General features: G+C 46.7%; 2 protein-coding genes and 1 long non-coding RNA gene across 4 annotated transcripts; 1 reads left to right on the top strand and 2 right to left on the bottom strand.

Moving 5' to 3' along the window:
* Positions 1-5,450: 5,450 nt before the first annotated feature.
* LOC127329640 (uncharacterized) lies at positions 5,451-6,422 on the top strand. The gene has a single exon (XM_051356125.1). The coding sequence runs from the start codon at positions 5,451-5,453 to the stop codon at positions 6,420-6,422; it is 972 nt and encodes a 323-aa protein (XP_051212085.1).
* A 1,374-nt stretch (positions 6,423-7,796) lies between these two features.
* LOC127336945 (cullin-3B) lies at positions 7,797-12,509 on the bottom strand. The gene is made up of 2 exons (XM_051363813.2): positions 12,169-12,509; positions 7,797-10,095 (listed from the first exon to the last, which is right to left on the bottom strand). Exons 1-2 carry the CDS (start codon positions 12,327-12,329, stop codon positions 8,061-8,063), a joined length of 2,196 nt encoding a protein of 731 aa, XP_051219773.1. The 5' UTR covers positions 12,330-12,509; the 3' UTR covers positions 7,797-8,060.
* A 1,127-nt stretch (positions 12,510-13,636) lies between these two features.
* Positions 13,637-23,019, bottom strand: LOC127336946 (uncharacterized). 2 transcript variants are annotated; one of them, XR_007873579.1, is made up of 7 exons: positions 22,637-23,019; positions 22,432-22,527; positions 21,765-22,219; positions 21,587-21,667; positions 19,912-19,992; positions 14,080-14,837; positions 13,637-13,979 (listed from the first exon to the last, which is right to left on the bottom strand). It is a non-coding gene; the product is annotated as an uncharacterized lncRNA (long non-coding RNA). The 2 variants fall into 2 exon arrangements; XR_011751152.1 differs by lacking the exons at positions 13,637-13,979; positions 14,080-14,837; positions 19,912-19,992 and having other exon boundaries at positions 20,915-21,667.
* Between the last annotated feature and the right edge of the window lie 4,167 nt (positions 23,020-27,186).

The following is a 27,186-nucleotide window of genomic DNA, read 5'->3' as shown; positions in this document are numbered from 1 at the left end:
GTGGGGGACTTCTCCGCCGGCGCCGCCACCCCCAGCTGGGTATCAGCGCGGCCATCGTGCGATTGTCCCTGCGGAAGGACCATAGGCGGGTGCCCAAGCTGACCCCCACCCGCGGCCCCTCCCGCAGCGACGCCCGCAGCGTTCTTCCTCTTCTTAGTCTTCTTCTTCTTCTTCGCAACTGTCGGTCCACCATGCTGTGCAGATTGCGGCACCGGCGCATCCCACCGCTGCTCGCGACGAGGCGATGTCCGGTCGCGGCCCTCCCGCCAGGAGGCATCCCGGCCATGATCCCTGCCCGGCCTCGGAGCGCGCTGCTCCAACTCGGCCCGCAGCGCGGCCTCTCTGCGCGACGCGGAAGGAGACGGGGCACGCCGGCCCGGCGAGCCGCCGCGGGCGGCATGTGCAGCGCCCCCCTGGTGACGCGCGGAGGAGTCCCGCTCCCGGCCGCCCTCAACCAGACCCACCGCGCGGCCATCCCGGCCCTGCCTGCGAGGCGACGGCGACCTTCGGCGGGGCGAAGACCGGCGTGGAGGGGAGCGGCGCAGCGGAGAGCGCCTCGCCGGGGGCCGGTACGGCTCAGGAGCCGCGGGTGGCGGCGGGCGAGGGGAGGCAGGGCGAACGCGGCGGTGGTGCTGGGGCGGGGATCTGCTCGAGGATGGGCTCCTTGGCCGCTTGAGCACCATGTCTCGGAAGCTGGAGGTGAGCGGCGGCGGCGGGTGGAGGCGGATGGCGCGGGCAGAGGCGGCGTGGCGACGGACCTGGTCGGGGCGAGCCGAATGGGCAAACCCTAAGTGGTTTGACCCCTTTCGGAGCCAGAACCACGAGGGCGCCGACGTGGGCCGCGCGGGCCCAACGCGAAGCTCAGCCTGGCGCCTCCAGGCCAACACAGGCCCAGGCCCATGCGGCCCAGATGGCCCAGGACTGGGCGGCGCAGGAGCCGAGCGCGAGGCCTCCTCCCCGACGGGCAAGGCGGCGGCGGCGGCGGACCGGGAGCCGGCTGCTCCGCCCCGCGACCACCCACCTCGCCCACCTGCGCCGGCGTCTCCACCGAGGCCGTGGCGTCCACCTCCTCCCCGAGAACCTTGTCGGCGAAACCCCAGACGGCGCGCGACCGCGCGCGGCGACCAGATGTCGCCCTCGACGGCGGCGGCGTCGAGGCACCTCTGGCGGCGGAGAGGAGGCGACCGGCGCGGCCGACCACGACGCGCGTACACGAGGTAGTCGCCGAGCGTCGCCGACCCCGGCGGCGAGAACCGCGCGGCAGCCTCCGCCCGAGCCGCCTCCGCCGCGTCCTCTTCGGCCGCCACGTCTGCCCATCGCCGGCCCTGGATGGACTCCGGGAGTTCCACCGCCTGCGGATCTCCCTCTATCCCCTCCGGCGACATCGCGCGGTGGCGGCCGGCGGCGGAAGCGTCCTCTTTGTGGTTAAGCGATGGCTGCAAAACTATGTCTTCAATGATTGTTCGTCATATTAGTAGTTTGGTTAATAATTCGACACATGTTTAGCTCGTCGAGTTGAACACTTTGGTAGTTCCTTTTTCCGCAATTCTCTTCTGGATTGTAATTGATTTGAACTTTGTAATGTTATTGGTTATAATCGATAAAGTGCTGAAGTCTTTGTTCTTGAGCGCGACCCGGGCCCCTCCTCTCTCCCTCGCGTCGCACCTCCAGGCGACCGGGGGGGGACCCTAAATCGGGCGCCGCCGCCACCTCCCATCAACCTCCCTCCCCTTCTCGTCACCCCTGCAGGCGGCCGCCGGCAAGGCCGTGCGGCGACGGTGATGGGGGCGGCGGGGAGCTTTTCTCAGGCCCCACGCGCGACTGCAGGGAGGAAGGCGGCCGGGTGGGGGCGGATGGCCTTCGCTCGGGGACTTGGTGTTGGCCCTCCTCCCGTCTCTCCCCTCTCTGGCCTGGCCACACTGGTGCCTGGGAGTGGTGGCTGGTGTCCGGGCTGTGCGCCACGAACCGGGTGGAATCCATGGATGCAGGGCAGCGGCCTTAGGCGCGGGATGGGGCGTCGCAGACCTGGAGGCGGGTGGCGGCGCTGGTGCTGCAATCTGCGTTCTTCGGCCGTGTGGATGGCGAAGGGGCGGTGGGCGCAGGCCTGGTGCGGAGGTCGCCCCGTCGGGCCTCCGGCATCAGATCTGGACATGTGTTCTTCCTCCCTTTGGTGCTTCTCCTATCTCCCTGGCCCCGGACTTCCTCCGGCGGTTTGGTGAGGTTGGTCGGCGGGGCGGCTCTGAACCGGGGGAAACCCTTGCCTGACAGTGGCGGCCACGAGGTCGACGACGCTGGCGACGGTGCCGTGCTCCTTCTTGAAGGCGACATCGAGGTTGTATCCCCTCCCTCCCATGCTCTGCTTATCTCGGGTGAAAGCCCAAAACTTCGGTTTGGACGGCGGCGGTGCTCTGGCGTCGTTCCCTCGATGGAGGCGCTGGTCGGAGATAGCGGATATGGGTGGACGAGCTCGGCGGCGGTTGGTAGGCATTGTCTGTGCGTGCTCCTGGCAGCTTGGTCTAGTGTGTTGTGGTGTGGGCTGCGGGTGGCGGTGATGTGCGTGGGTGGCGGCGCGGCGAGGCGAGTGCTTGGAGTTCTCCTCCCCGGAGTGACCTCCGATATTCATGCGTGCTCAGGGAGAGCGGTCTACCTCTGACAGGTCCGGCGCCTTTCGATCCGGGGCGAGAAAGCAGAGAGCTTTCTGCGGAGGTAGAAGCGGATGGTGCTTGGGTGTGTGCTTGGCCTCTGGGGGTTGACTAGGACGCGAGCTCTCAATGGCGGTCCTCTTCACCAACTTCGGGGCCTCTTCAGAACGGATCGCAAGGCCGGACAACGGACACGAAGCTCAAGCTGTGTTTCTTTTCATTCTTGTATGTTTGTTGTTTTTCGTCTCCTGTTAGTTGTTCTTCAGCACCATGTAACAACTTGCCGGCAACGGCCTTATTAATTTAATGTAGGGCTACGGCCTTCTGTTTAAAAAAATAAAGTGCTGAATTCTACAAAAAATAAGTTGTAATTTCTTTCCCAAAGAGAAGCTAGAATGGGATATTTATTACTCATGAATCGTGATTCGAGGAATAAGGTTACAATCTGCTAGCACGAATTGTGCCCCCAAACATCCTTTGACGTTTTAATTAGTCTATTTTGCACTCATATCCCTTCTAAAGTTTAGTTTTGATAGCTCAATAATTTATATTGTCTATAATTTTCTACTACTTCCTACGATTCGTATTACTTGACGATAATATAGATATATCTAGATATATTTTAGTTATAGATATATCTATTTTAGCATCAACTAATATGGATCGTGGTGAGTACTACAAACCTATTCCTACAAATAGGACGTATAATTTATTGAGAAGTCAAACAATGTAAAATTTAATCATTTTTTCTAGAAAAGTCAAAGTAAGATGTTGCCACTTAGGAGCATGCCATGCTTAGGAGGCCGGAAAAGAACATTGTTGGATAATCATAAACCTGACAATCGTAAACATGAGTACCCGGCGACATGAGTGTATGCCGTCGAAAATGTATTTTGACTTATGTAGTCTCTTTTATTATCTTCTCGAAAATTGAAGAGTCGTTGAAACAATCGTGACACGGCAGTGCCTTGTCACTTTTTACCAGATGAATGCTCACACATATATTGATTATCTTGCTCCCTTCGTCACAAAAAGCATGTCGCATATTTGTATAAATTTAAAATCCAAATTTAAACGAATCCGTGACATACTTTTTTTAGGACCGAAGGAGTTCAATATATGAATTTTGACATTCCAAATCGGCAAATATGTAGTGACTGTGTATAAGGTAACAAATAAAATATAGGAGTAGTAAAAAGGGAAAGAAACCAGGAAAAAAACAGGGTGCCAAACAAAGAAGAGACGATGGACTCATGTTCGTCCCGCGCGCGCACACGATGCATGGATGATGCAGTAGACAGCTGTTCTGGTAAAAAACCAATAGGAACTCGCGGGCTGTATCTGGATCGGAACACGTCCAGGGGGATGGGGCTTGCCTGCGGCGCGGCCGTGCGCCCATCCGTGCGACGTGCCCGTTTCTTAACGATCGCACGGTTCTGTTTCGTTTTCATCGATCTTATGCATTCCTTTTCCGATTAAAAAATCACAAATACAGTGTTAAACTTGTAATACATGTATCTTCATTCACGACGTCCAGGATGGAGAAGGTCATCCACGGAGGCGAGTCTTCGGCGTCTGCCTCACGACGTCGGGCGGCGTCCGCGGCTTGGACTTGAAGAGGCCCTTCATCTTGGCGCCGTCGTCCGCGGCCGGCGCGGCGCGGCGGAGAGGGCAAGGGCGAGGTCCGCCCCGCTGACCCGAAGGAGAAGCAGCCTCCGCAGAGGATGGAGAAGGCCATACGCACAGGCGAGCAGGAGGCGAGTCTTCGGCACATGCGAGCACAAGGATTCTCTAGGATGGACCTCACGGGCCGTCACCGCCAGTCCGCCACAGAAAAGAACGTTGTCTAGGCGCCAAGGAGAGCAGCGACGCCGCGCTGACCGCCCGCCCGTGTTCCCATCCCACTCGTCTCGCTCGCCGTTGACAGGAACCCGACCCGGCCAACAGCCCACCAGTATCTTCATGTCCATGAGTGTGCTCATATCACCATTGAGGGTGCGGCGCCGACATCAACAAAACGGTCGTGCAGTGGGGCGGCATCGCGGACACGCCGGCGATATTCTCCGCGAGCATGCAGTGGGACGGCCGCGCGGGACCGCTTCGCTCTGGCGCTGAAGGTCGCGTGAGGTCCAAGCATGGGAGAATTCCTGCTAGCCGGTACGGCTGACCACCACCATCGGATGACCTTCTCCAGCCTCGACCTCATGGACGATGTTTACGGCCGTGATGGAGGGGAATAGGTCGAAACTTGTATTAGGATGTTAGGCTTTGGGCCTATCGTTGTAACACTCCCTCCTCCGCCGACGCTCTTAATTTTTGGTGTAATAGCTATGACCCCCCCTGAACTACTCCCTCCTACTCTACTCCCCTCTGCCCTCTAAAAACTGCTGTAATGTTCCCTGGTTATGCTCCTTTCTGGAGTAGTTTAATATAATCGTTCAGGCTGGCGCAAGCCCGCCGTAGTCCAGGTCAAAAAAAAAAAAAAAAAAACTTGTATTAGGACGGTATTTGCGATTTTTTTTTACGGGAAAAGAAACGCGTGAGATGGAAAAAGAAGCGGAGCCGTACGATGCTTAAGGAAGAGGCGCGTCGCACGGATCGGAACACGTCTAGGGGGCAGCGTAGACAGAGATTGCAACGGTTTAGAGAGTAAAACATGGGATAGAATCTGTTGACATATTTGTTGCGATTCTACTCGATCATATTTTCTGCCTGGGAGACTCTCTACTCTATCTGTTTCCGTGTTTCGTCGTCGCAGCCGTTCCGTATCTCCCGTGAGAAGCTGTTCGTGGTGGCCGTCTCGATTGCATGCGGAAGCCAACATCGTTCTTGGATGATGTCTGTCTCAGCGAGGAGGATGAGAATTTTGACCCTGCGGATCCCTTGTGCTGCCCCGACGATCCGCTCGACGAGGTGCTAAAGTACATACCCACGTTGGACGAAAAGATCCTAGAGGCTCTCGGAATTGATTGCTCGTCGCCGCCGCAGCACGACGCGCAGCTGGTACTATACCGGCCGACCGCAGAGGAAGAACACGGTGCGCAGGGCCTGAAAAGCACGAGCGCCGCCGGCAACTCGTACTACTCAGCAACATCCTCCGGTTCCTCCTACTGCGGCCTATCGTCGGCGTCGACGTCCTGGGAGTCCGAGTCAGCGGGTAGAGCCTCTTCTTTCCAATACTGGAACGTGCCGACGAAGCGCCGCCGCCAAGCAGTCAATGTCCGCAACCGCAAGCGGCCATGGTCACATACGTTCCTGACCTTTCCATCCACTCCCTTGGCGGCGGTTGTCCACGACGCACACAATAACATTGGTGAATTCAGTTATGACAACGACATTAAACCCCGAAAACTCGGTCTCCTTGATGATGGCGGCAACTTCAGCAAAATCGGTTATAAAAGTAAAGCGGGCAAATTGAGCTCCGGCAATGTCAACGGAGGCCACCGGCCATCAGCGGGGCAAAAGCGGGAAAAGCAGAAGGAGGGCACGTGCAGCCACTGCGGGACGACGGAGACACCGCAGTGGCGAGCCGGGCCGAATGGCCCTCGCACTTTGTGCAACGCGTGCGGCATCCGGTACAGGATGGGCGGTGACAAGCTGGTCCCGGAGTACCGGCCGTCAACGAGCCCCTTCTTCAAGAACGGCGAGCATTCCAACCGCCACAGCAAGGTGGAGAAGCTCAGGGAGAAGAAGGTGAAGGCCCTCAAGGTCGGCTTCAGCTCAGTTGGCGTCTTGACGCCGGCGAGGCCAGGCGGCAGTGTAGATAGCACAATTCCTTAGGGAACCGATCAGGTATCTTTAGGGGTTATTAGCATGTTTATTTTGGTTTTTTAGCTTTGACAGGTTGTAGTGGATGGCTGTGTTTATGTAAATATATATAGGTAATATTGGCGGCTTGAAGAGTTTTAGCATCGTTATTTTGATTCGTTAGGTCAACGGTTTGAAAAAGATAACCGTGTTCATGTAAATATAAGCAATACTAAACGAAACTCAGCTCATGTATGGATTACTCGTCAGGGTTTTAGCATATTTGTTTTTGATTCGTTAGCCAAAATCCCGAAACGCTTCCCCTTTGTCATGGAAGTGTTTATGTTTCAGAGAAGATGAAATGGGTTGCAACCTTAAGATCTCTCGATTTTGTCTTTCAGTTTTTATTTTCGTATTTGCCTTTCGGAATTTGAGTTGGCGAATTTCATTAGCTCGGTTAGTCATCCTAATGAACACTGTTTTTCCATAGACATTCTATCTGTCCATCGCAATGATGAGCTTCAAGAAATATTTTTCAATATGATGTTATCACCATCAAATATGCGAACGAAGTTATACATTATTCAATGTGGTCAACTGTCTCTAAACTCTGGAAGCACCGAAAGCTTTGCGATTCTGGACATGAACAAAACTAACAAAACCATATCGAACACCACAAAAGAAAACTGCAAACATCAATGCATCTCTTCTTTGAGCAAGAACTAACGCATCAGGTAACACAACTTGAGCACCACGGGTACACCAAGGCAATAACCAGTGGCACTTTCTTCTGCGGCATGGTTCTGTAGATGCATGCTTCTTCACCTTTATGAGAGCATTCCAGGTCGATGCATGCAGCATGCTTCTTCACCTTTACGTGAGCATTCCGGGTCACCGTTGGTTATATTAGTGTGGTTGACATCCTTTTGTGGTCTTCGATGTGTCATCTGCGCGGATGGGCATGGTCCTGTTGTGTTGTTAGGGTGGGTTTGGCTATGTTTGTATCGGTTTTCACCTAGTTTCCCTCTAAATAACTTAAGCCACTTTCTTCTTTATTAATAGATATAGATCGGCTGAGTTTGAGATCGACTTGGTGTTGTCGATGGTTCAAATCTTCCATGAATGTAAATCAATATAAGGTATAAGCAGTAAACAAAAATGTTATATATGTCAGAAGCCAGCATATTGCCAGGGGTATTAGAAATAAAATCTCCCAATCACTTTTTGATGGACTTGCCGACCAGGAACTTGGTGATATTCATCTCCCCACCTGCACCAGGGATGGTAGCCTTGATGAGATCATTGAGTTCTTCATCTCCACGGATGGACAGCTGAAGATGGCGAGGGGTGATCAGTTTGAGTTTGCCATTCTATATCCTATGCATCAACAGCTCATCACCAGTAACGTATAAGATAATCCTCTATATATGTACCAGAGGCGGCAGACCTGAAGTCAGAAAGCCACCTGATCTGTGCAGCAGTGCTACAGCCAAAATCCAAGTATGGGTACACATAAAGTAAGGCATGACACGTTTGTTCATGGACGGACAAGTTCTAATGTTTCGACAGCAGACACGTTTGTTCATGGACGGACAGTTCTAATGTTTTTGACAGCAGACACGTTTGTTCATGGACGCACACTTCTAACGTTTCAACACCAGAGACATCTACCTATGCAAGATAGCGGTACAGCTTCCTATCTGTCTTGTCCCTCTCCAGGAACTCACGCTCGATCAGGGACTCGATTCTCTTCTTTATCACCACAGGATTCGGCAGGAAGCGCGACTGGAGCTGCTTCGTCACCTCGGTGACTACACTGTTGTGGTCAAGGACTCTTCTGGACTTCATGATCCTGACAATGGCAGCCTCGACCTGGGGCTTTCGGTCTTCCTCGACTCTGTGGCGAGTCTCCTGCTTCTCTGGTTCCGTCTCCTTCTGTGCAACCACCGTGCCAATCTTCACCTTGACCAACTTGCTAGTGAACTTGTCATTGAAGAAGAATGTGTCGCTCTCAGAGATATCCTTGCTCATGGGTTCCTTGCGCAGCACATTCTTGCCCTTCACACAAGCAAGAGACTGGAGGCAGCGCTTCAGATCAACATGAGGTATAGCTGTCGCCTGCTCGATATCCTTGTATGTCAAACCATCATCCGAGTCAAATAGCATCAGGACACACATCTGGTAAGTTGAGACATTCAGCTCATGTTTGCGACTTCCAAATGTTGCTTTAATGTCCGTATTCCCCATATTTGTCTGCCAAGTCAATCTCCTGCCATTGTGAGTGCCAAGGTAGTATGCCCGGAACTTCTCACATATATCAAGGATCTCAGGTGGAAGATTGCAGGTAGCACATGGTTGTGTTGGCCAAGACCCAGTGGTGAGTATCTGGACAGATATTGTTGGGCCATCAATGTTGCCAGAAAGAGCGGCATGGAAACTTTGCATAGTATCGTGAGATGTCTTCATATCAGTGAACATGCCTTCCAATTTTGAAGTAAACTGATAGCCACATTCTGTCTTCAGCTTCACAAGCATACTCCTCTCAGCTTCATCAGAGCTAGTTTTCCCAGACAGAAGACGTTTTGCCAAGTGTTGCTTGTAATACTTCTCAAAAACATCTTTCTCCTGCAAGTACCTGAAGAGCATCATAACCTTGTCAAGTACTGTCTCAATATCCTCTTCATTGGCTCCTTTAACACCTTTCCGAAGCTTGTCATCAATATACAATGATATGAATTCAGGAGAGCGGTTGTTTAAGTTGATGAAATACTCAAATGAGGAATTCAGAGCATTTTGGAAAGCCTTGTCATTGCTGAATGAAACACTGACAATCTCATCATACTTGTCCTTCTCATTTAGAAGACGCTGGACGAAATCAACAGGGTCCCTTAATCTCTCTGGGTCAGTCACTAAAGTTTTCCCTGTCTCCTTAACATGATTGGTCATGACAGATCTAATTGTTGAGTGCCCATCAGGAACGCGCTTAAACAAGTCGTACATCCTGGTTAGGTCCTCATGTTTGTCATCAATGAGCATATTCACAAGACCAGAGTTCTCCATAAGAATCAACCTCTGCATGTGATTTGAGAGCATCTCTTTATCCACAACATTAGCTATTTTGTCTGCAGTTTTGGAATCCATATACTGTGTCACACGTTCCAGTTCCTCAGCGAGCCGCCTTTCAGCCTTCTTGAGATACTCACCACAGTCGCAACACTCAATGAACTGCTGTGACTCACCACTATAGAAACTTGCAGATGCCTCAAGGAATGGCCTCTCAAACTCATCCTTATAGACAGAAGACCCTAGCTCCATCAGCATTTTGGTTGTATTCCTCATCAAACCTCTGTTTATTATCTCACCCATCCTCTCTCTATGAATGAGTTCAAGAAGCGTGTCAAGCAATCTCCCTTGAATTTTGGGAGAGCGGACAACGATATCTCTCCATAATTCCAGACCAAGTTCAAAGACAGCTGTCTTTTTGCTAGTCGGAATAAATGTTCTATCCATATACATGAGTATATCTCTGATCATTTGCGATGCCTTGATATGATCAGCCCATCTTCTCTGTAGGTCCTCTAGGAACAGACCACCTTGGGCAGCCTCTACTAATTTTCCCATTTCTTTGAGGTGTCCTTTCAAGTTCTCTGTCAGTTTATCATAAAGCTTCCCACCATGCTTGTTAAGAACCAAGTTATAAGCAGTCCTGGCCAACACAAAGGGAGTATTAAGTTATGGAATTCAAATAATCATATTTGTATTAACAGCCAACAGTAATACGACTAGTCAGTAAAATATGTCCTAAAATAACATTCAAATAATAAAAAAAAGTCATTCAATGGACAGGAACAACACACAGGGATACATTACAAAACCAGATTAGTTTCTTAAACTGTTGTCACAACTGTAAACAGTTTCTAATACTATTTCAAGTCCAACGAATCACAGCGCCACCACACATAAGCCCTAAAAAAGGTCACCAACACAGACTACTCTGCAATGTATTTGCGGCATACTTAGTTGTAACAACACTACAAACCCCAAACCACCCGCCAAAAGAAAAGAAGGACAAAGAAACACACATGCCAGCAACAATTTGTAATACATTATAGAAATACTACTTTTTCAGAAAAATCATTTGTACAATATATTATGATGAAAAGTGTGCTCCATACTTCTTTGAAATAATTCTCCACTGAATTTTTTTTAAAAATCAGACAAGTTGCCTACATGATTTACATTCCAGACTAACAAGTATTATCAAATAATTGCTTTAAAAGACCATCTATACGCCGCAATTTCATATCAGGTATCTCTTTTCATCCTATATTACCAACAGCAAAACTTACAAATATACAAATGAAAAAGAATGATTCTTTGTAACAAACTAAGGATCAGAAGGATGACCAAAACTAGTGTACAATAGCAGAATTGCAAGACTCCAACTAACAAAACAAATGTATGACTATGCAAGGAATAAATTTCAGAATAGAATAGTGTTTGCAACTTGCTAATGAATTACACCATATTATTATTGAAAGATTGTGTTTGCTAAACCAGATAGGATATTGGATTTTAAGATGAGAATTGAGAACAAAGTACTTAAGATAGCATGAGCTGATGGGCCTTTCAATCCCACCGCACATCATTAGGAAAAATTAAGAGCAACTTAAATTTTGCAGCTCATCAGAAACATATTATATGACCAACATCGCAGCCACACTGGCCGGTCAAAATCACGCAACTAATTCCTACCAAAACCAAGCACTGTTTCTCCAAAACTACACCATTGCAAGACATACGAATTATAGAACAAGTGAACAACAGAAACGAACTTGCATAAGTCAGAGCCACACCAGCGTGGCAAAACCCATGCAACTAACTTCTACCAAAAATAAGTGCTAAACACATTTTCCCAAAACTAAAGCAGGGAAAGACATAGCGATTTCCAGACAACAAAAACAAGCTTGCACAGGTCACAACCACGCCAGCGCGGCAAAACCCTTGCAACTAATTTCTGCTAGAACTAAGAACTACATCCACGACTCCGAAACTAGAATCAAGAGCAACACATCCCAATGTCCAAACAACGAATGGAAACTTGCGCAAGTCACAGCCACACAAGCGCGGGGAAAACCCTTGCAATTAATTTGTACCGAATTAATCAGAACATCCACGACTCTGAAACAACAATCAGAGCAACGCCACCCAATTTCCAAACAACAAATGTGAACTACGCAAGTCACAGCCACAAAAGCGTGGCAAATGCATGCAACTATTTTGTACCAAAATTGTGCACTATGTCTGCGACTCTGAAACTACGATCAGAGAAACATATCCCGATTTCCAAATACAGAATTGTGCAAGTTGCAGGCACATAAGCGCAGCAACACCCGCGCAGCTAATTTCTACGAAAATTTAGCGCTACGTCCATGACTCCAGAACTATGATCCTATTAGCAAATCCCAATTTCCAAATAACAAACCACAAACGTTCATAGATTGAATAGAATAACCCAATGGACACCCCCTGACCGATCAAAAACTTGACTTACTGGATACCACCAAATCCAATCTCATCCAACAGAAACCTAGGAAATAGAATCGGGCACTTCCTCGCAGAGGAATCTAATCTAACAACCAAATCCCAATCCGTGCCAAAACATTGATTATCGGTCGCCGCACCTCCCTGCCTCCACACGCAGGACGCCGCAGAACAAAATTCATCTAGGAAATTAAAAAAAAAAAAAACAGGGCGAGAGGGGCGGAGCGGTGTGAACCTGTAGAGCTCCTCGAAGGAGAGGCCGCTGGCGTTGTGGTTGTAAATCTCGCGGATGGCGTCATCGAGCTTCTTCCAGGACTTGTCGAAGAACTTGGGGTCGACCTCCACCCGGTGCTTGAAGGGCTCGATCTTCGGGATCCGCTTCCTCTGGGAGTTCATCTCCCCGCCCGCCCGCGCCGCGGCGATTGCCCTAGGGTTCCGGCGAGGGCGATGGCGATGGCGAGGCGGAGGCGAGGCGCCGAGGAGGAGTCCGGAGGGCGGAGGATGGAGAAGGCGATCTGACAGATGGGCCTTCGCCGTAAGGAGTTTCGCTTGTGTTTATTTAATGCGGCTTTTCTGGATTTTCGTTAGTTATCCGGGACGCATCTATCTATCTTTGGCTCTTGGGCTTTCACGTTTGTGTTGCGGTTTAGTATATCTTCACGCGTGCGTGCGTGTTGCGGTTTATATTTCACGTTTTATGCTCACACTTCAGGACAACAAGCAAAAGAAAGAAGAACCAACAGACCAACATGATCTTGCTCAGTTGGGAAAGAGGAAGACAAAAAAGCATATCAAAGTCAAACCGTTGTGGAAGATGCCGAGCCCAGGAACCCAGAAAATCAATGTTGATGCAAGTTTTGTTGAAAATGAGGGTGCTGGCGCGACAGGGCTTGTAGTCCGTGATTCCACGGGAGCTCTTAACAGGGCGCAAGCGTTGTGGTATGAGAATGCGGCTAGTCCGCTCATCATGGAAGTGTGTGTAGCAGAGATGCGCATGTTGAGATGGACTAGTTGAATGCCCGTGCGTTGCCACGACCTCTTAAAAAAGTTTTCTTGTCAGACATTTGAACACAGTCCATGTAAGATTTCACACCTGCCGCATCTTGATATATTACACTAAAAAATATAGCACATTTATTGTTTAAACTAAAAAAATCATTTGGAAGAAATGGAGGTCATAAATAATCACATTCAACATAGGAATGTTTTAAAAATAGCATATAGCAAGTGCAATATTAATTTATGAAAGTATAACTATAATTCTTGTGGACAAAATTGAGTGATAGTCTTTTGGAGCCTAACTCTCCGACAATTTTCAATATAATCTAAAATAGCACTATAATACTATGGCACTTAATTCAACAGTTCATCCATGTGATATGACAGTTCCAAAAATAGGCACCTTACCTGTAACATGTTGTGATTTAGTGTCTAGAAGAGCAACTGTGCATGCATGTAAGGTTGGTGGAGTGTGGGGTGCCAATGCGATGGAGATGAATGCACAAAGAAACAACAATTTGACGTCACCGCTACTTACCCTTCATATCATTCTTATGATTCAATCATAGGTAGAAAGAGAAGTGTATGATAAGACATCCATAAATTATGCCTAACAATACAGTGCGGATTCTGTAGTCTGAAAGTTTACTTGTACAGTTAACTACACATTCTGACCATAACAACAAGGATTCAAAGTGCTGTCTAAATTTTATTTCAGAGAATAGACCTTTTTCTCTTCATGAGTTAACCATAGCATGTATTTTATGCTGATTTCTATCAGGTACTAAACATTAATATTTGTCGGTCGTGATGCTAAATACCTGAAACATATAGACGTACACTTCCATGATTCGAGATACACGTTCAGTACCGAGATTACAAGAGATGGATGCCCATCTGTCATTTTGACACAAACACTGGAAAGTGCCACTCTATCTTGTCCAGCGTGCATGGTCACAATGTCGATTGCTCATTCTCCTCGGATGGACTCGCCTGCAGCGGTTAACTGTTCCAGCGTTGTCTTTTCTTCTCCAGCATAGATAGTAGCTGCAGAAAGAACGACTTACATTCAGAAGGCACCTAAACATTCACCCTCTAGTCGGAGCTAAGAAGCGAGCTCATAGCTTGGTGCAAGAGCGTCCCTTACCAGCGCATGCAGCTAGCACACTCCAGTTGCGCACATGAATTCCACCATGAACTCGGTCATCATCGAAGCATGAAGTGCGGTTTCACTGATGGGGAATCCGACTTGACTGGTTATGCAGGCAGTGGAAGTGCAACAACAGCCAGAGGCACAATAGTAGAAATAGGAACCCCACCTGAATACTCTTCAAAAAATAGTATTTTGAGTGAAAAAAGTAGAAAATAAATGACATTTATATCATATTGAGACCATAAACACACCACATCAAAAATTAAATTCTGAAATCCATGACACATGGATCATGGACTTATTCAGTTCAATAGTTAATACAACATGATAAACAAAAGAGAGAGCCGGGCATGAATAGGCCAAAGGAACTGTAGCCTGGTTGGTGTTCAACGTGTACCGATAAAAGTTTGTGTTAATTAAACTTCAATTTACTTGGTCTGAGGGCAAGGCAAACTAAATTCACATACTTAGTCCGAGGAGCTACTGGGAGCCAGAAGCTTATAATAATTAAATCTCATCTGGCAATACATTGCACATAAGCCGGTGTTTAAGTGCATGGTATAACAAGAAGTATCAAATAAAATCCAGTTCTAAGTAACCAAGAGTTATATCCAAATCTGGGTAATCTGACGAGCATCCAATTCATAACTGTTGTTGCAGATTAATCAAACGAATGACTCTACTCCTTTATTTTGTCCCCTTCCAACTGACAGATGAACCAGGTGATGATCGCAGAGAAATGAGGCAAAACACTTCGCAAAAAGCAAAGACAAAATTAATGCAAAGAAACACCACTAAATAGATAGAACCATAGATAACTTCATTCTACAGTTAAGCAACCACATAATTTATGGATGAACAGTACCAATTTTCAGAGGAAGCAACTACAAATCATCAGGAATATGTATCAAACTAAAATTATTAAATAGAAATGAAGTAATACACGACTATAAGAAGCTACATTACCTTTTTGGAGCATTGGCTATTGTCCTTGCTGATTTTGAAATGGATGGGCTACTATTTGGGCCTCTTTTCATGCTTATGCACAAACATATATACATGATGTAACTACAACAACAACAATGTAACTGACACAATGAAAATGGTACGTGTACGGGTATAGCTGCAATAGTTCAAATAAAACCCATTAACCATAAATCTGAAACACTACAGAAATCTGAAACAATAGATTCCAAGAACAGATCATTATCAGGCAGGAGAGATGCCACCTCTAGACACAAGGATAGTACCCGAGATATCATTTTGACATTTCAGACATCCATTAGTTCCTACTTATGCATTGCTACAGTGCATCTAACTTCTGAGGTCAGTACCACCCCTATCCCTTGTAGAGCCTTCACTAATTTCTTATTCAGATGAACCGAATGTATCTTACAAGAATCCATATGTAGTTGACAGTTCCAACAAATACATACCATTCTATCACACATACCTAACTATCATATGTCCATCCCTAGTACTGCCCAGATGTATCTCTCATTTAAAATAGAAATAGCACAAATTCAAGCATTAGAATGCCACGTAGAAGAACTCCATGCTAAAATGAAACTGCTTCAGCAACAATCCCCAAAACAAAACCAAGCATGAATTTCTTCATCAGGTTATCACGTCAAATTTATCCAAGCACCAAAGTATTGTCTCAAATGCAGTATACTCTAGAGAAATGTCACCACGTAATAGTGAAAAAATTGCACTTTGAATCAAGTACCTGAAGTTGATTTATCTTTCTCTTCACGTATTATTCAGTACTTGTCCTAGGGAACCAATCAATAGAAGAACCACCTATGTGAATCACAGATTTCTTGAACTATGATGTCGACTTAATCACAGTTTGAAAACTGAGCCTCCCAATTCTCTTGAGACGGTAATCTATAGAAAACAAATAAATATAAGAAATGCAGAAAATGCAGTAATACCAATATTTGTTATCTAATTGTATGCTCAGATGATCAAACAAATGGTGCATCAGCCAATTGTCCATCGGAGTGTCAGTGGCAGCTCCCTGGGGCTAAGATCCACTACCATGCTGGCAAACGTTTCAATGCATAAGCTTTCCAACTCACCTGCATGTGATACAACATAATCTAATTGAAGCCCATCAGTGATCATGAGTGAGTCGACCCACTGTCCAAAGAATGTCTAGACTATCTGCTGAAGTTTCAGTTACAGAAGCACAAAAATTGCCTCTGTTTTATGCAATTTTCTTGGGCACAAGGTTCAGCTACAGAAGCACAAGGTTCTGTTAGCATCTACACTAAGCAAAGGAAGGGCCTGCATCAGGTGGCCTGCATAGCTTAAATTTCCTACAGCTACATAATGTACAAGTTGATAAATTTATCCAGAAGAGCTTCCCAATGTAGTACTTAGTGCTTAAAACTGCCAATATTAAGTACACCTGAAAGCATCAGTTACAAGGTTAAGTGACCTGCATGATAGCATAAGCACACTAATCTCTGAATTTGACAAAATAACATGCGTAAGAAGCATATTCAGATTTAATGCAGGTTAGAGCTACAAACCATCCAAAGAAGAACGAGTTGTAGAGCAACAACTTTATCTCCATCTCCAACCAGTGAGTTGGTCTAGTAGAGTAATAGGGGAAGATGAGCTTACAGATTGGAGAAAGTTGGACCGTTGGGGTCGGACACGGGATCGGCTGCCATGGCGAAAAATTCTCTCGAGGACCAGCAGAGCCCATGAAGCCTTCTGTCCCGGTACCCGCGGCCGTGGCCCTCAGACCTACTTCTGTTTTTCTGCATTTCCTTTACCAATGTTCTTCTCCAAGGATCAGAGGTGTTCTGCAAGCTTTAAATTCTGAAGCGCTGGATATTCCTTTTGCCAAACAAAAGTTCTGGATATCCTAACAGTTTTATGATTATTTTCCAGCAAAGCAACACTTGAAGATTGATGCTCAATGCAAACATACTTAGTAGTACTTAATACAATCCAGTACACATATATGACATTTGCCTTTTTGTCAACAAATGGTACTACAATGAGCTGTGAAAATTAAAACAATACCAAGCACGCACTGCAAATAAAACCACAAAGTAACGAAGAGTATAAACCCAACCTAGGTAATCTGGCGAGCATCCAATTCAAAACTGTTCTTGGAGACTGGTCACACGAATGCCTCTACGCCTTTTACTTGTTACTGCCAAATCACAGATGAACCACGTGATAATGAGGGAGCAATGAAGCAAAACACTTCACATAGATCAAAGGAAAAAAATTAGTCAAAGGAAACACCACTAAATAAACAGCAACACAAATAAACTCAGTTTTGTACTCCGTATTGGGGGCATGCAGTAGTGAGAGTGTTAACTCCTTGAATGCAGGAGTTACTTAAGGGAAGGATGAGGCGCGAGCAAATGCAGCCTTGGCTGAATATGGCCTACGTGGCTTGTGTTCAATATCAACACATACGCTCTAGAAAGTACATCGGTGTTTTCCTTTACCGGTCTAATCAAGGGTTAGTCCCCTGAGTTTTCTCTTATAACAACAGCAAGTCATCATCGTTTCTTTGCATTGACAGATATAAAAAACATATATTAGACAACCGGTGTGTTGCTTCAGAATAAATAAAAGAGTATGATATCATATATCAAAAGTCATTTTAGTATGGCAGAAGTATGTCAGCGTGGTTTGTGTTCTTTTTTATGGTCATCGAAGGGGGCGAGGGGAGGGAGAAAGTCCCCGCCTGAATTTTTTGTACATATTTTTTACAGGCAAAATGACCTCATGGTTTGAAAACGAGAAGATCAAGAAAACAAGGGGGTTTGGGAGGAGAGAGGGCATGAGGGTGTGCCCTCCGTCAGGCACTAAAGCCAAGTTGCAACAGCCAGGTTCTGGTTATTAGCTCGCCAGAAACGAGCATCTTCGCGATACATTCGCAGCAGGAGAGTGAGGCAGGGTTGTTGCGCATGGAAGGCGGCGGCATGTCTGTGCTTCCAGAGATTCCATAGACACAATAGGCAATGGTCTGTGTTTTCTAAAGCGAAAAGGTACAGTGAGTCATTCCCGTCTTTCCTCCATATAGCCCAACCAGTGGCTCAATCTCCAGTTCCACCCCCACTAAATTGTACAATTGTTGCACTCGGTGTCCATACAACAATAATTTGTTGCCATCTTCTCGAGCTCAAATAATATCGATGATAATTCTCACTGCCTCTGCCAACAGATGTCCATGTGTTAACCATTTAAAACAACAGGTTGATGGTTTTCTCATATTCTTGCTTTTATAATCCAAAAGTGATTTACATCCTCCCTGGAATCTAACCATGAAGATGCCACCCAACTTGTTTTGTGGATCAAAATTAGAGTAACAAGTAGTATCATTGGTCTTGTATTGCACAGAGAAGTACAAAATGATTAAATAGTCAGAAAATGTGGAAATTGTTTTATACTGAACTTAAGCTTCGGTTCCATGCCTCTAAAAGGTCGTATGTAATCAGGCATTGACATCATCGGTGCAAGCCTTATGGAGATCATAATTTTGCATTTCCTAGCACAGATAAGCTTGCACATGATGAGTCTAGTGCTGGGTTAGGTGCACTTAAGGAAATCTGGTCAACTTTCCTGATATTTGAGACAAGTGAGGAGTAGAGGTACGGAGACTGTTTACAGATGCAGCTATATGGACTAAACAACAGTTTTTACATATGCAACAATATTGACTAAACAACAGTTTTTCATTTGCTAATGATATATTGCAGCTAGTTGGTTATACATATCCCTCCAAACATTACCAGTTCAAAATGCAAGTGCCATCAAAATTGCAGAAGATCCTCATAAGTTGCCTCCTGAATTATCGCCCTCTTCTCCAAGATCTAAGGAAGGAAAATAATTTACTGTTAGGATAATATCATGGAGTTTTATTCTTTTCTTGAGAAGGTTGAACAAGTATTGTGCAGACAACAAACCTACCAAAATCCGGTCAACCTTGGACAAAAATTCAACTTAATGTGTAACAAAAATGACTGTCTTGTCCTCAAGGGACGCGATAACGCAGTCCTTCAGAAACAAAGTTACTGTCACATCCATGAAACAATGTACAAGTTGATAAATTTATCCAGAAGAGCTTCCCAATGTAGTACTTAGTGCTTAAAACTGCCAATATTAAGTACACCTGAAAGCATCAGTTACAAGGTTAAGTGACCTGCATGATAGCATAAGCACACTAATCTCTGAATTTGACAAAATAACATGCGTAAGAAGCATATTCAGATTTAATGCAGGTTAGAGCTACAAACCATCCAGAGAAGAACGAGTTGTAGAGCAACAACTTTATCTCCATCTCCAACCAGTGAGTTGGTCTAGTAGAGTAATAGGGGAAGATGAGCTTACAGATTGGAGAAAGTTGGACCGTTGGGGTCGGACACGGGATCGGCTGCCACGGCGAAAAATTCTCTCGAGGACCAGCAGAGCCCATGAAGCCTTCTGTCCCGGTACCCGCGGCCGTGGCCCTCAGACCTACTTCTGTTTCTCTGCATTTCCTTTACCAATGTTCTTCTCAAGGATCAGAGGTGTTCTGCAAGCTTTAAATTCTGAAGCGCTGGATATTCCTTTTGCCAAACAAAAGTTCTGGATATCCTAACAGTTTTATGATTATTTTCCAGCAAAGCAACACTTGAAGATTGATGCTCAATGCAAACATACTTAGTAGTACTTAATACAATCCAGTACACATATATGACATTTGCCTTTTTGTCAACAAATGGTACTACAATGAGCTGTGAAAATTAAAACAATACCAAGCACGCACTGCAAATAAAACCACAAAGTAACGAAGAGTATAAACCCAACCTAGGTAATCTGACGAGCATCCAATTCAAAACTGTTCTTGGAGACTGGTCACACGAATGCCTCTACGCCTTTTACTTGTTACTGCCAAATCACAGATGAACCACGTGATAATGAGGGAGCAATGAAGCAAAACACTTCACATAGATCAAAGGAAAAAAATTAGTCAAAGGAAACACCACTAAATAAACAGCAACACAAATAAACTCAGTTTTGTACTCCGTATTGGGGGCATGCAGTAGTGAGAGTGTTAACTCCTTGAATGCAGGAGTTACTTAAGGGAAGGATGAGGCGCGAGCAAATGCAGCCTTGGCTGAATATGGCCTACGTGACTTGTGTTCAATATCAACACATACGCTCTAGAAAGTACATCGGTGTTTTCCTTTACCAGTCTAATCAAGGGTTAGTCCCCTGAGTTTTCTCTTATAACAACAGCAAGTCATCATCGTTTCTTTGCATTGACAGATATAAAAAACATATATTAGACAACCGGTGTGTTGCTTCAGAATAAATAAAAGAGTATGATATCATATATCAAAAGTCATTTTAGTATGGCAGAAGTATGTCAGCGTGGTTTGTGTTCTTTTTTATGGTCATCGAAGGGGGCGAGGGGAGGGAGAAAGTCCCCGCCTGAATTTTTTGTACATATTTTTTACAGGCAAAACGACCTCATGGTTTGAAAACGAGAAGATCAAGAAAACAAGGGGGTTTGGGAGGAGAGAGGGCATGAGGGTGTGCCCTCCGTTAGGCACTAAAGCCAAGTTGCAACAGCCAGGTTCTGGTTATTAGCTCGCCAGAAACGAGCATCTTCGCGACACATTCGCAGCAGGAGAGTGAGGCAGGGTTGTTGCGCATGGAAGGCGGCGGCATGTCTGTGCTTCCAGAGATTCCATAGACACAATAGGCAATGGTCTGTGTTTTCTAAAGCGAAAAGGTACAGTGAGTCATTCCCATCTTTCCTCCATATAGCCCAACCAGTGGCTCAATCTCCAGTTCCACCCCCACTAAATTGTACAATTGTTGCACTCGGTGTCCATACAACAATAATTTGTTGCCATCTTCTCGAGCTCAAATAATATCGATGATAATTCTCACTGCCTCTGCCAACAGATGTCCATGTGTTAACCATTTAAAACAACAGGTTGATGGTTTTCTCATATTCTTGCTTTTATAATCCAAAAGTGATTTACATCCTCCCTGGAATCTAACCATGAAGATGCCACCCAACTTGTTTTGTGGATCAAAATTAGAGTAACAAGTAGTATCATTGGTCTTGTATTGCACAGAGAAGTACAAAATGATTAAATAGTCAGAAAATGTGGAAATTGTTTTATACTGAACTTAAGCTTCGGTTCCATGCCTCTAAAAGGTCGTATGTAATCAGGCATTGACATCATCGGTGCAAGCCTTATGGATATCATAATTTTGCATTTCCTAGCACAGATAAGCTTGCACATGATGAGTCTAGTGCTGGGTTAGGTGCACTTAAGGAAATCTGGTCAACTTTCCTGATATTTGAGACAAGTGAGGAGTAGAGGTACGGAGACTGTTTACAGATGCAGCTATATGGACTAAACAACAATTTTTACATATGCAACAATATTGACTAAACAACAGTTTTTCATTTGCTAATGATATATTGCAGCTAGTTGGTTATACATATCCCTCCAAACATTACCAGTTCAAAATGCAAGTGCCATCAAAATTGCAGAAGATCCTCATAAGTTGCCTCCTGAATTATCGCCCTCTTCTCCAAGATCTAAGGAAGGAAAATAATTTACTGTTAGGATAATATCATGGAGTTTTATTCTTTTCTTGAGAAGGTTGAACAAGTATTGTGCAGACAACAAACCTACCAAAATCCGGTCAACCTTGGACAAAAATTCAACTTAATGTGTAACAAAAATGACTGTCTTGTCCTCAAGGGACGCGATAACGCAGTCCTTCAGAAACAAAGTTACTGTCACATCCATGAAATGATCATTGCATAATTAAGCTACAACCGTTGAATTGAGAATGAGAAGGATCCTGGCACTGAAAAGGGGTACAACGGTATACAATAGATATTTGCGTCTATGTAGACAGTTGTTGCAAGCTGAATCATCTACTTTTTGCCTCCGCTCATGTTGAGGCCTCTCTGCCCAATCTCTGTCAGGTTGTCACGCCAGAAATTCTCCATATCCTTGTCCAGCGTGCAACACCTGACGGCCCTCTTGTACTCCTCACTGCTGGCTCGTCGAAAAGTGTTGATGTGCACCGTGCCACCCTGGATCCACGAAATCTATGAATGGCAACTGAGCCATACTGTCACCTGAATGAGGAATACAAATGGAAGAGAAGATTAGTATCATCGGGACCATGATCAGTTTTATTTTATAAAATCTTGCACAAATGTGAAGTACTTTTACAAAACAATGTACTGATCAAAACATTATCTCTTCGAGCTATAAAAAACCAACTGATTATGAGCGGGGATCGCGAATTAAGCGAACGCAAGAAAAAATGCAGGAATTCTTTCTTTACCTGGATCAAGGTATCACTGCAGCCCGCTCGGCAGCTTCCTCTCCTCGAGCGATCATCCTCCTCTTCGGCTCTTCCCCTTCAAACTCTTCGTGGTGTCTGCTTGGAAGGAAGAACATGTGAGCTGACCCGAACGGCGTGTGCGGCCCTGCGACACGGAAACAATGGAGAAACGCGACGAACCAGACGTCAGCCGTGACGCGGGTACCTTCGTCAGGCGAGGTGGCGTCTCGAAGGGACTCAAGGGAGGTGGTGGAGACTTCGAGGTCGAGGGCGTCGGCGACATTATCCGCCCCGATGCCAAAGATCTCATCGTCCTAGGGATATTCCTGGGCCCGATTAGGTCTGCTGCCCTTGATTTTGGTTGCGTCCACCGCCTACGTCCGGGCTGCTGTCGAGCCAGGACTTCAATTTTTGTTGCCGCTGCCCTCAGGTCCGGGCCATCGCTGCCCAAGGCCCCTCGATTTCGGCTGCCACCGTCCAGGTCGGTACTCGGGAGGGGAATGACATGGGAGGAGGCGGCGAACTACGGTTGCCAGGCGATAGTCTTTGAATCAGGAAGTGGGGAGATGAAGAGGAAAAAAGGGCAACGAACACAAAACTGACGAGTCGTGCGTGGATGGGTGGGCGGCTGGGCAATGCTATTTCGTTTGTTTTTTTCCTTTTTTCCTCGGCGGGTATGTGAAGCTAGTTGACGGACGTACCAACCATCACACCACCTCTAGCCATTTAATATAGTAGAGATATGTGGCCACACAAGAAAGGGTACGGAACGACGATATACGGGAGAGAGTTGGGGTAGCACCGATTGAAGAGAAGTTGGTCCAACATCGTCTCAGATGGTTTGGACATATCCAACGGAGGCCTCCGGAAGCGCCAGTGCATAGCGGACGGATAAAGCGTGATGAGAATGTCAAGAGAGGTCGTGGTAGACCAAACTTGACATGGGAGGAGTCTGTTAAGAGAGACCTGAAGGTTTGGAATATCGACAAAGTTTTAGCCATGGACAGGGGTGCGTGGAAGTTAGCTATCCACATTCCGGAACCTGTTGCCTGCCAAAACCCACCGGCGAGCAGCGACGGGCAACACGGAGCCCTGGGAGGCTCCCAGGACTGCTGGTGGGCCCTGGTCCCTCGGGCGACGGCCCGCAATGCTCCGGCACACGTCCTAGCTGGTGCAAGGGCGTGCCACCTGACCTATACCTGGTCAGGAAGGTGATGGATTGCTTCGATTAATTTCCTGCATGGTAGACACATAAACATTAAATACGAGCCTCGATCGGCTCTCAGGTATCCTTGTGAATCGGCTCAAGGAGCCGATCCACCCATGATTCGTGATGGATCTACGATAACATGGTGGTCCTGCTTGATCAATACTAAGTTAAAACGATCTACGACGATTTAGGGTTTTCACCACATAATCGGAACGGCCTACACGTAGTTGAGCCTGGCAGATACGCAAGGTAACAGAAAAACAGCCCTAGACAAGACCTAAAAACCAACGTAGAGTTGATTCCCGGAACATCCCCTCTAGGACCAGCAAACTATACCTTACGCACTACTGGATCATTCAGCCCGTTTGCAAGGCCTAACCATATGGATATCAAACTAATCCTTGAAGAACAAGGAACAACCATAACGGATTGAATCTACTAAATAAAGACTAAGCAAGGTGCTGCCCTTACACCTAAACTAGGTGCAAAGGCAGCTAGATATCTAGGGATAGCATAACTAAGCGAATACATCAAGAAAGTATCAATGCTAGCCCTAACACATCTATGATAAGGGTGTTACTCGCCATCAAGAAGGCTTCAGTACGAGCAACACATAAACAACGAATAAACAAGATGCTGCTTAGATCGCAAGATGCGATCTAGGCAGCATGGCGCTTACCCGGAAGAAACCCTCGAAACAATGGGTGGCGATGCGCCTAGATTGGTTTGTTGTGAACGTGATCGTCCTCCTTTCTCAATAACCCTAGATACATATTTATAGTCCGTAGACTTTCTAACTTGGGAATAAACCCAACTGCGTACGAGCTAAACTCTATCTCTTAATCCTAACCGACACGTAACCTACCATAATTTACAGATACACGGGCAATCTAGCCCAAACTCTTGTATAAGGCCGATTTAGAAATATTCTACGTGTACATCTTCTAAGCCCATCTCAATCGCGGCCCACCTACTGACTTGGTTAAAATCTGGCGATAACACATGCCCCCCTGGTTTTGGTAATGATAATTCCAAAACCACTCTGTTTTTTCTTCGTCGGGTCACGTCGTGGCAGAGCAGAACCGTAAATGTATCCTTTCATCATGATGCCTTGCCTTCTCAACTTCCCTGCACGATTTGACAGTTTTTTGGCACCACTTCCTCGGAAACCGCTACAACATTGAATCATCTCCACTATATCCCCTTTATTCAACCGCATCGAGCAGTTAGCTTCCTCATCCCCTTGCTCATTAGCAATCGAAAATCCCTCCTCTGCACCATGGACTCCTCCTCCTCCTCCTCTGCCTCCTCGGGTCTTTCCTCCCTATCCTCTTCCTCTCGTGAGCCGACGCCGGAGTGGGACTCGATGGCGGCGCACGAGATCCTCGCCCCAACGAAGTGGGACAAGGAGGATCATGATTCCTCCGTCTGGTCCGAGGATGACAAGTCCTTGACTGACGGAGAAGACGACTTCCAGTTCCTCGTCGATGGGGAGCTGGAGGCGGAGAGCGAGGACGACCTCTTCTCCTGGGACGACTTCACCTCCTCCGACGAGGAGGAGGAAGAGGAGGATGACGACTCCTCCGACGAGTACCCGCCGGCGAAGCGCTTCCGCGCGGGGTCGGATGACGACGAAGACGACGAGGAGGAGGAGGAAGAGGCCCCTACCGAGGGCTACGGCAGCAGCGACGAGGAGCTCGCCGGCAGCAGCGCCGACGGCAGCTACGACGGCGACGACGAGGGCAGCGACGGCCCCTAGATTAGGGACTACTAGCATAGGACTAGTAGTAGTAATCGGCTCTTCTTTTGTTCTTCCTTTCTCGAGCAATCGGCTCTTCTCTGTAAAAAACCCTTTTTATCAATGAAGAAAATGTTTCCATGTCGATTTTGCTTTTATATCAATTTTGCCGATTGTCAAAGCAAGTCAACGCGCAAAGAGCCGATGGCAGCGCATCGGCCTTTACCATAAAACGCGAGTAAGGCCAAATCAGTTGCCTATTCAAATGGTAACCTGCAACCCTTGTCTGAAAGAGTAAACTCAGATCCCCAAATCGCTGCTCGAACAGATCCAACTCAAGGCCACGCGAATCTCAGATCTCAACCGCGCCACTTCAACTCCGCAGCGAATCCAATGGCGGAATCATCCAACGCCAACGCCACGGTCTCTGGCCTGAAGGTAATCCTCAACCGCTCCTCGCCATCGAGCATAGTGTTAGAATTAACAGCAAACACCTGAGTTAATGTTTCATCCCATCATTAATTTTAGGTATCAGACATTCTGCTGCCGCATCCTTCTCTTCCAAATTCTCTTTGTCTTGGCCCCCGTTCTACCGAGAGTCCTGCCCATTTGATTTCTTGCGAGGCCAATAGGATTCCCTTTGTGAACCAAAACTTAGATCTAACCTCTTGGGCCGACTGCTTACGAGCCTGGCCTAACCCTCCTGAAGATTGGGTGTCATGGTACAGTAGAGTATCCAAAACTCACCAAGCCACATGGGAAACTACAGGAATAGCCGATGCTTTATCATTATCACTGTCTCCCTTTGAGAAACATGAAAACCTTCTGAAAACCATCGGCTACTTTTGGTCTGATGCTTTGAATTGATTCATGTTTGGCCATGGCCCCATGACACCAACCCTACTAGACGTGGCCATGATCACTGGTCTAGACATTGCATCCCCAAGCCCTTCTGCTTTTATGCTGCCAAAGGTTCCTTTCACACTCTCCTCCAAAACAGAGTGTACAAACTGGGGTGCCTACCTTAGACGCCACATAAAAACCAAAGGCCCTGTAACAGAGAAAGAACACACGGCATTCCTGAACTTCTGGTTGGAACACTTCATATTCTGTGGCCCTTCACTTGCCCCAACCAAGAATTACCTTTCCTTGGCCTATGAACTTGCCAGAGGCACTCAGCTTGGCATCGGCAAACTATTCCTTGGAGAGGTCTATCGATATCTCCAACTGATGTCTGTCAACTTGTTCTCCCAAAAGACAGTCAAAACAGGAGGCCCCTTGTGGTTTATTCAGCTATGGGCTCAGCTGTACTTCTAGAACCAGATCCCAAACTTTCCACCTTTGGCCACCTGCACCTTCCCAGATGCTAATGGGAAGCAGATCCGATGTACTAGCTACGGCCAAGCCTTATACAGCCTTCCAGGTAGTAAGCTGATCCCCAAGGAAGCATCAGAATGGTTCAGAATTTTCTTCCAAGGCCTGGACAATCCCCTGTTCTTTCCTTACACTGAATCTGGAAATTTTGAAAATCCAGTCTCCTTCAGGCTAGACAGCTTTGCCGATGACCCTAGCACCCGGCACTTGTATTCCATCATGATCCGTCCTTGCTTCCTTCCAGTGGGCATGAGCACCTCAAACAGGATCATCAAACCTGGTTATGAGTGTTATCAGCCGGTCGTAGTAGCCCGGCAGTTTGGTCTTGGACAGGTGTCTCCACACTTCTTCCTCCACCACTTGACAGAGAGCAGAGCTGAGTTGCCTGATGTCCTCACCGGCCAGAGGTGTTACTCTTTCTTTGACGCTCTAG

The sequence above is a fragment of the Lolium perenne genome, chromosome 2 (genome assembly GCF_019359855.2).
Source record: "Lolium perenne isolate Kyuss_39 chromosome 2, Kyuss_2.0, whole genome shotgun sequence".
Classification (NCBI taxonomy): domain Eukaryota; kingdom Viridiplantae; phylum Streptophyta; class Magnoliopsida; order Poales; family Poaceae; genus Lolium; species Lolium perenne.
Note: the sequence above shows the minus strand (reverse complement) of the source record. Positions and strands in the feature narration are given on the sequence as shown.

Coding starts and splice junctions, on each gene's coding strand:
- LOC127329640 (XM_051356125.1), top strand. CDS start 5,451: ATGCGGAAGCCAACATCGTTCTTGGATGATGTCTGTCTCAGCGAGGAG.
- LOC127336945 (XM_051363813.2), bottom strand. CDS start 12,329: ATGAACTCCCAGAGGAAGCGGATCCCGAAGATCGAGCCCTTCAAGCAC. Junction 10,096..12,168: donor TCCTTCGAGGAGCTCTACAG/GTTCACACCGCT, acceptor TGTGTTGGCCAG/GACTGCTTATAACTTGGTTC.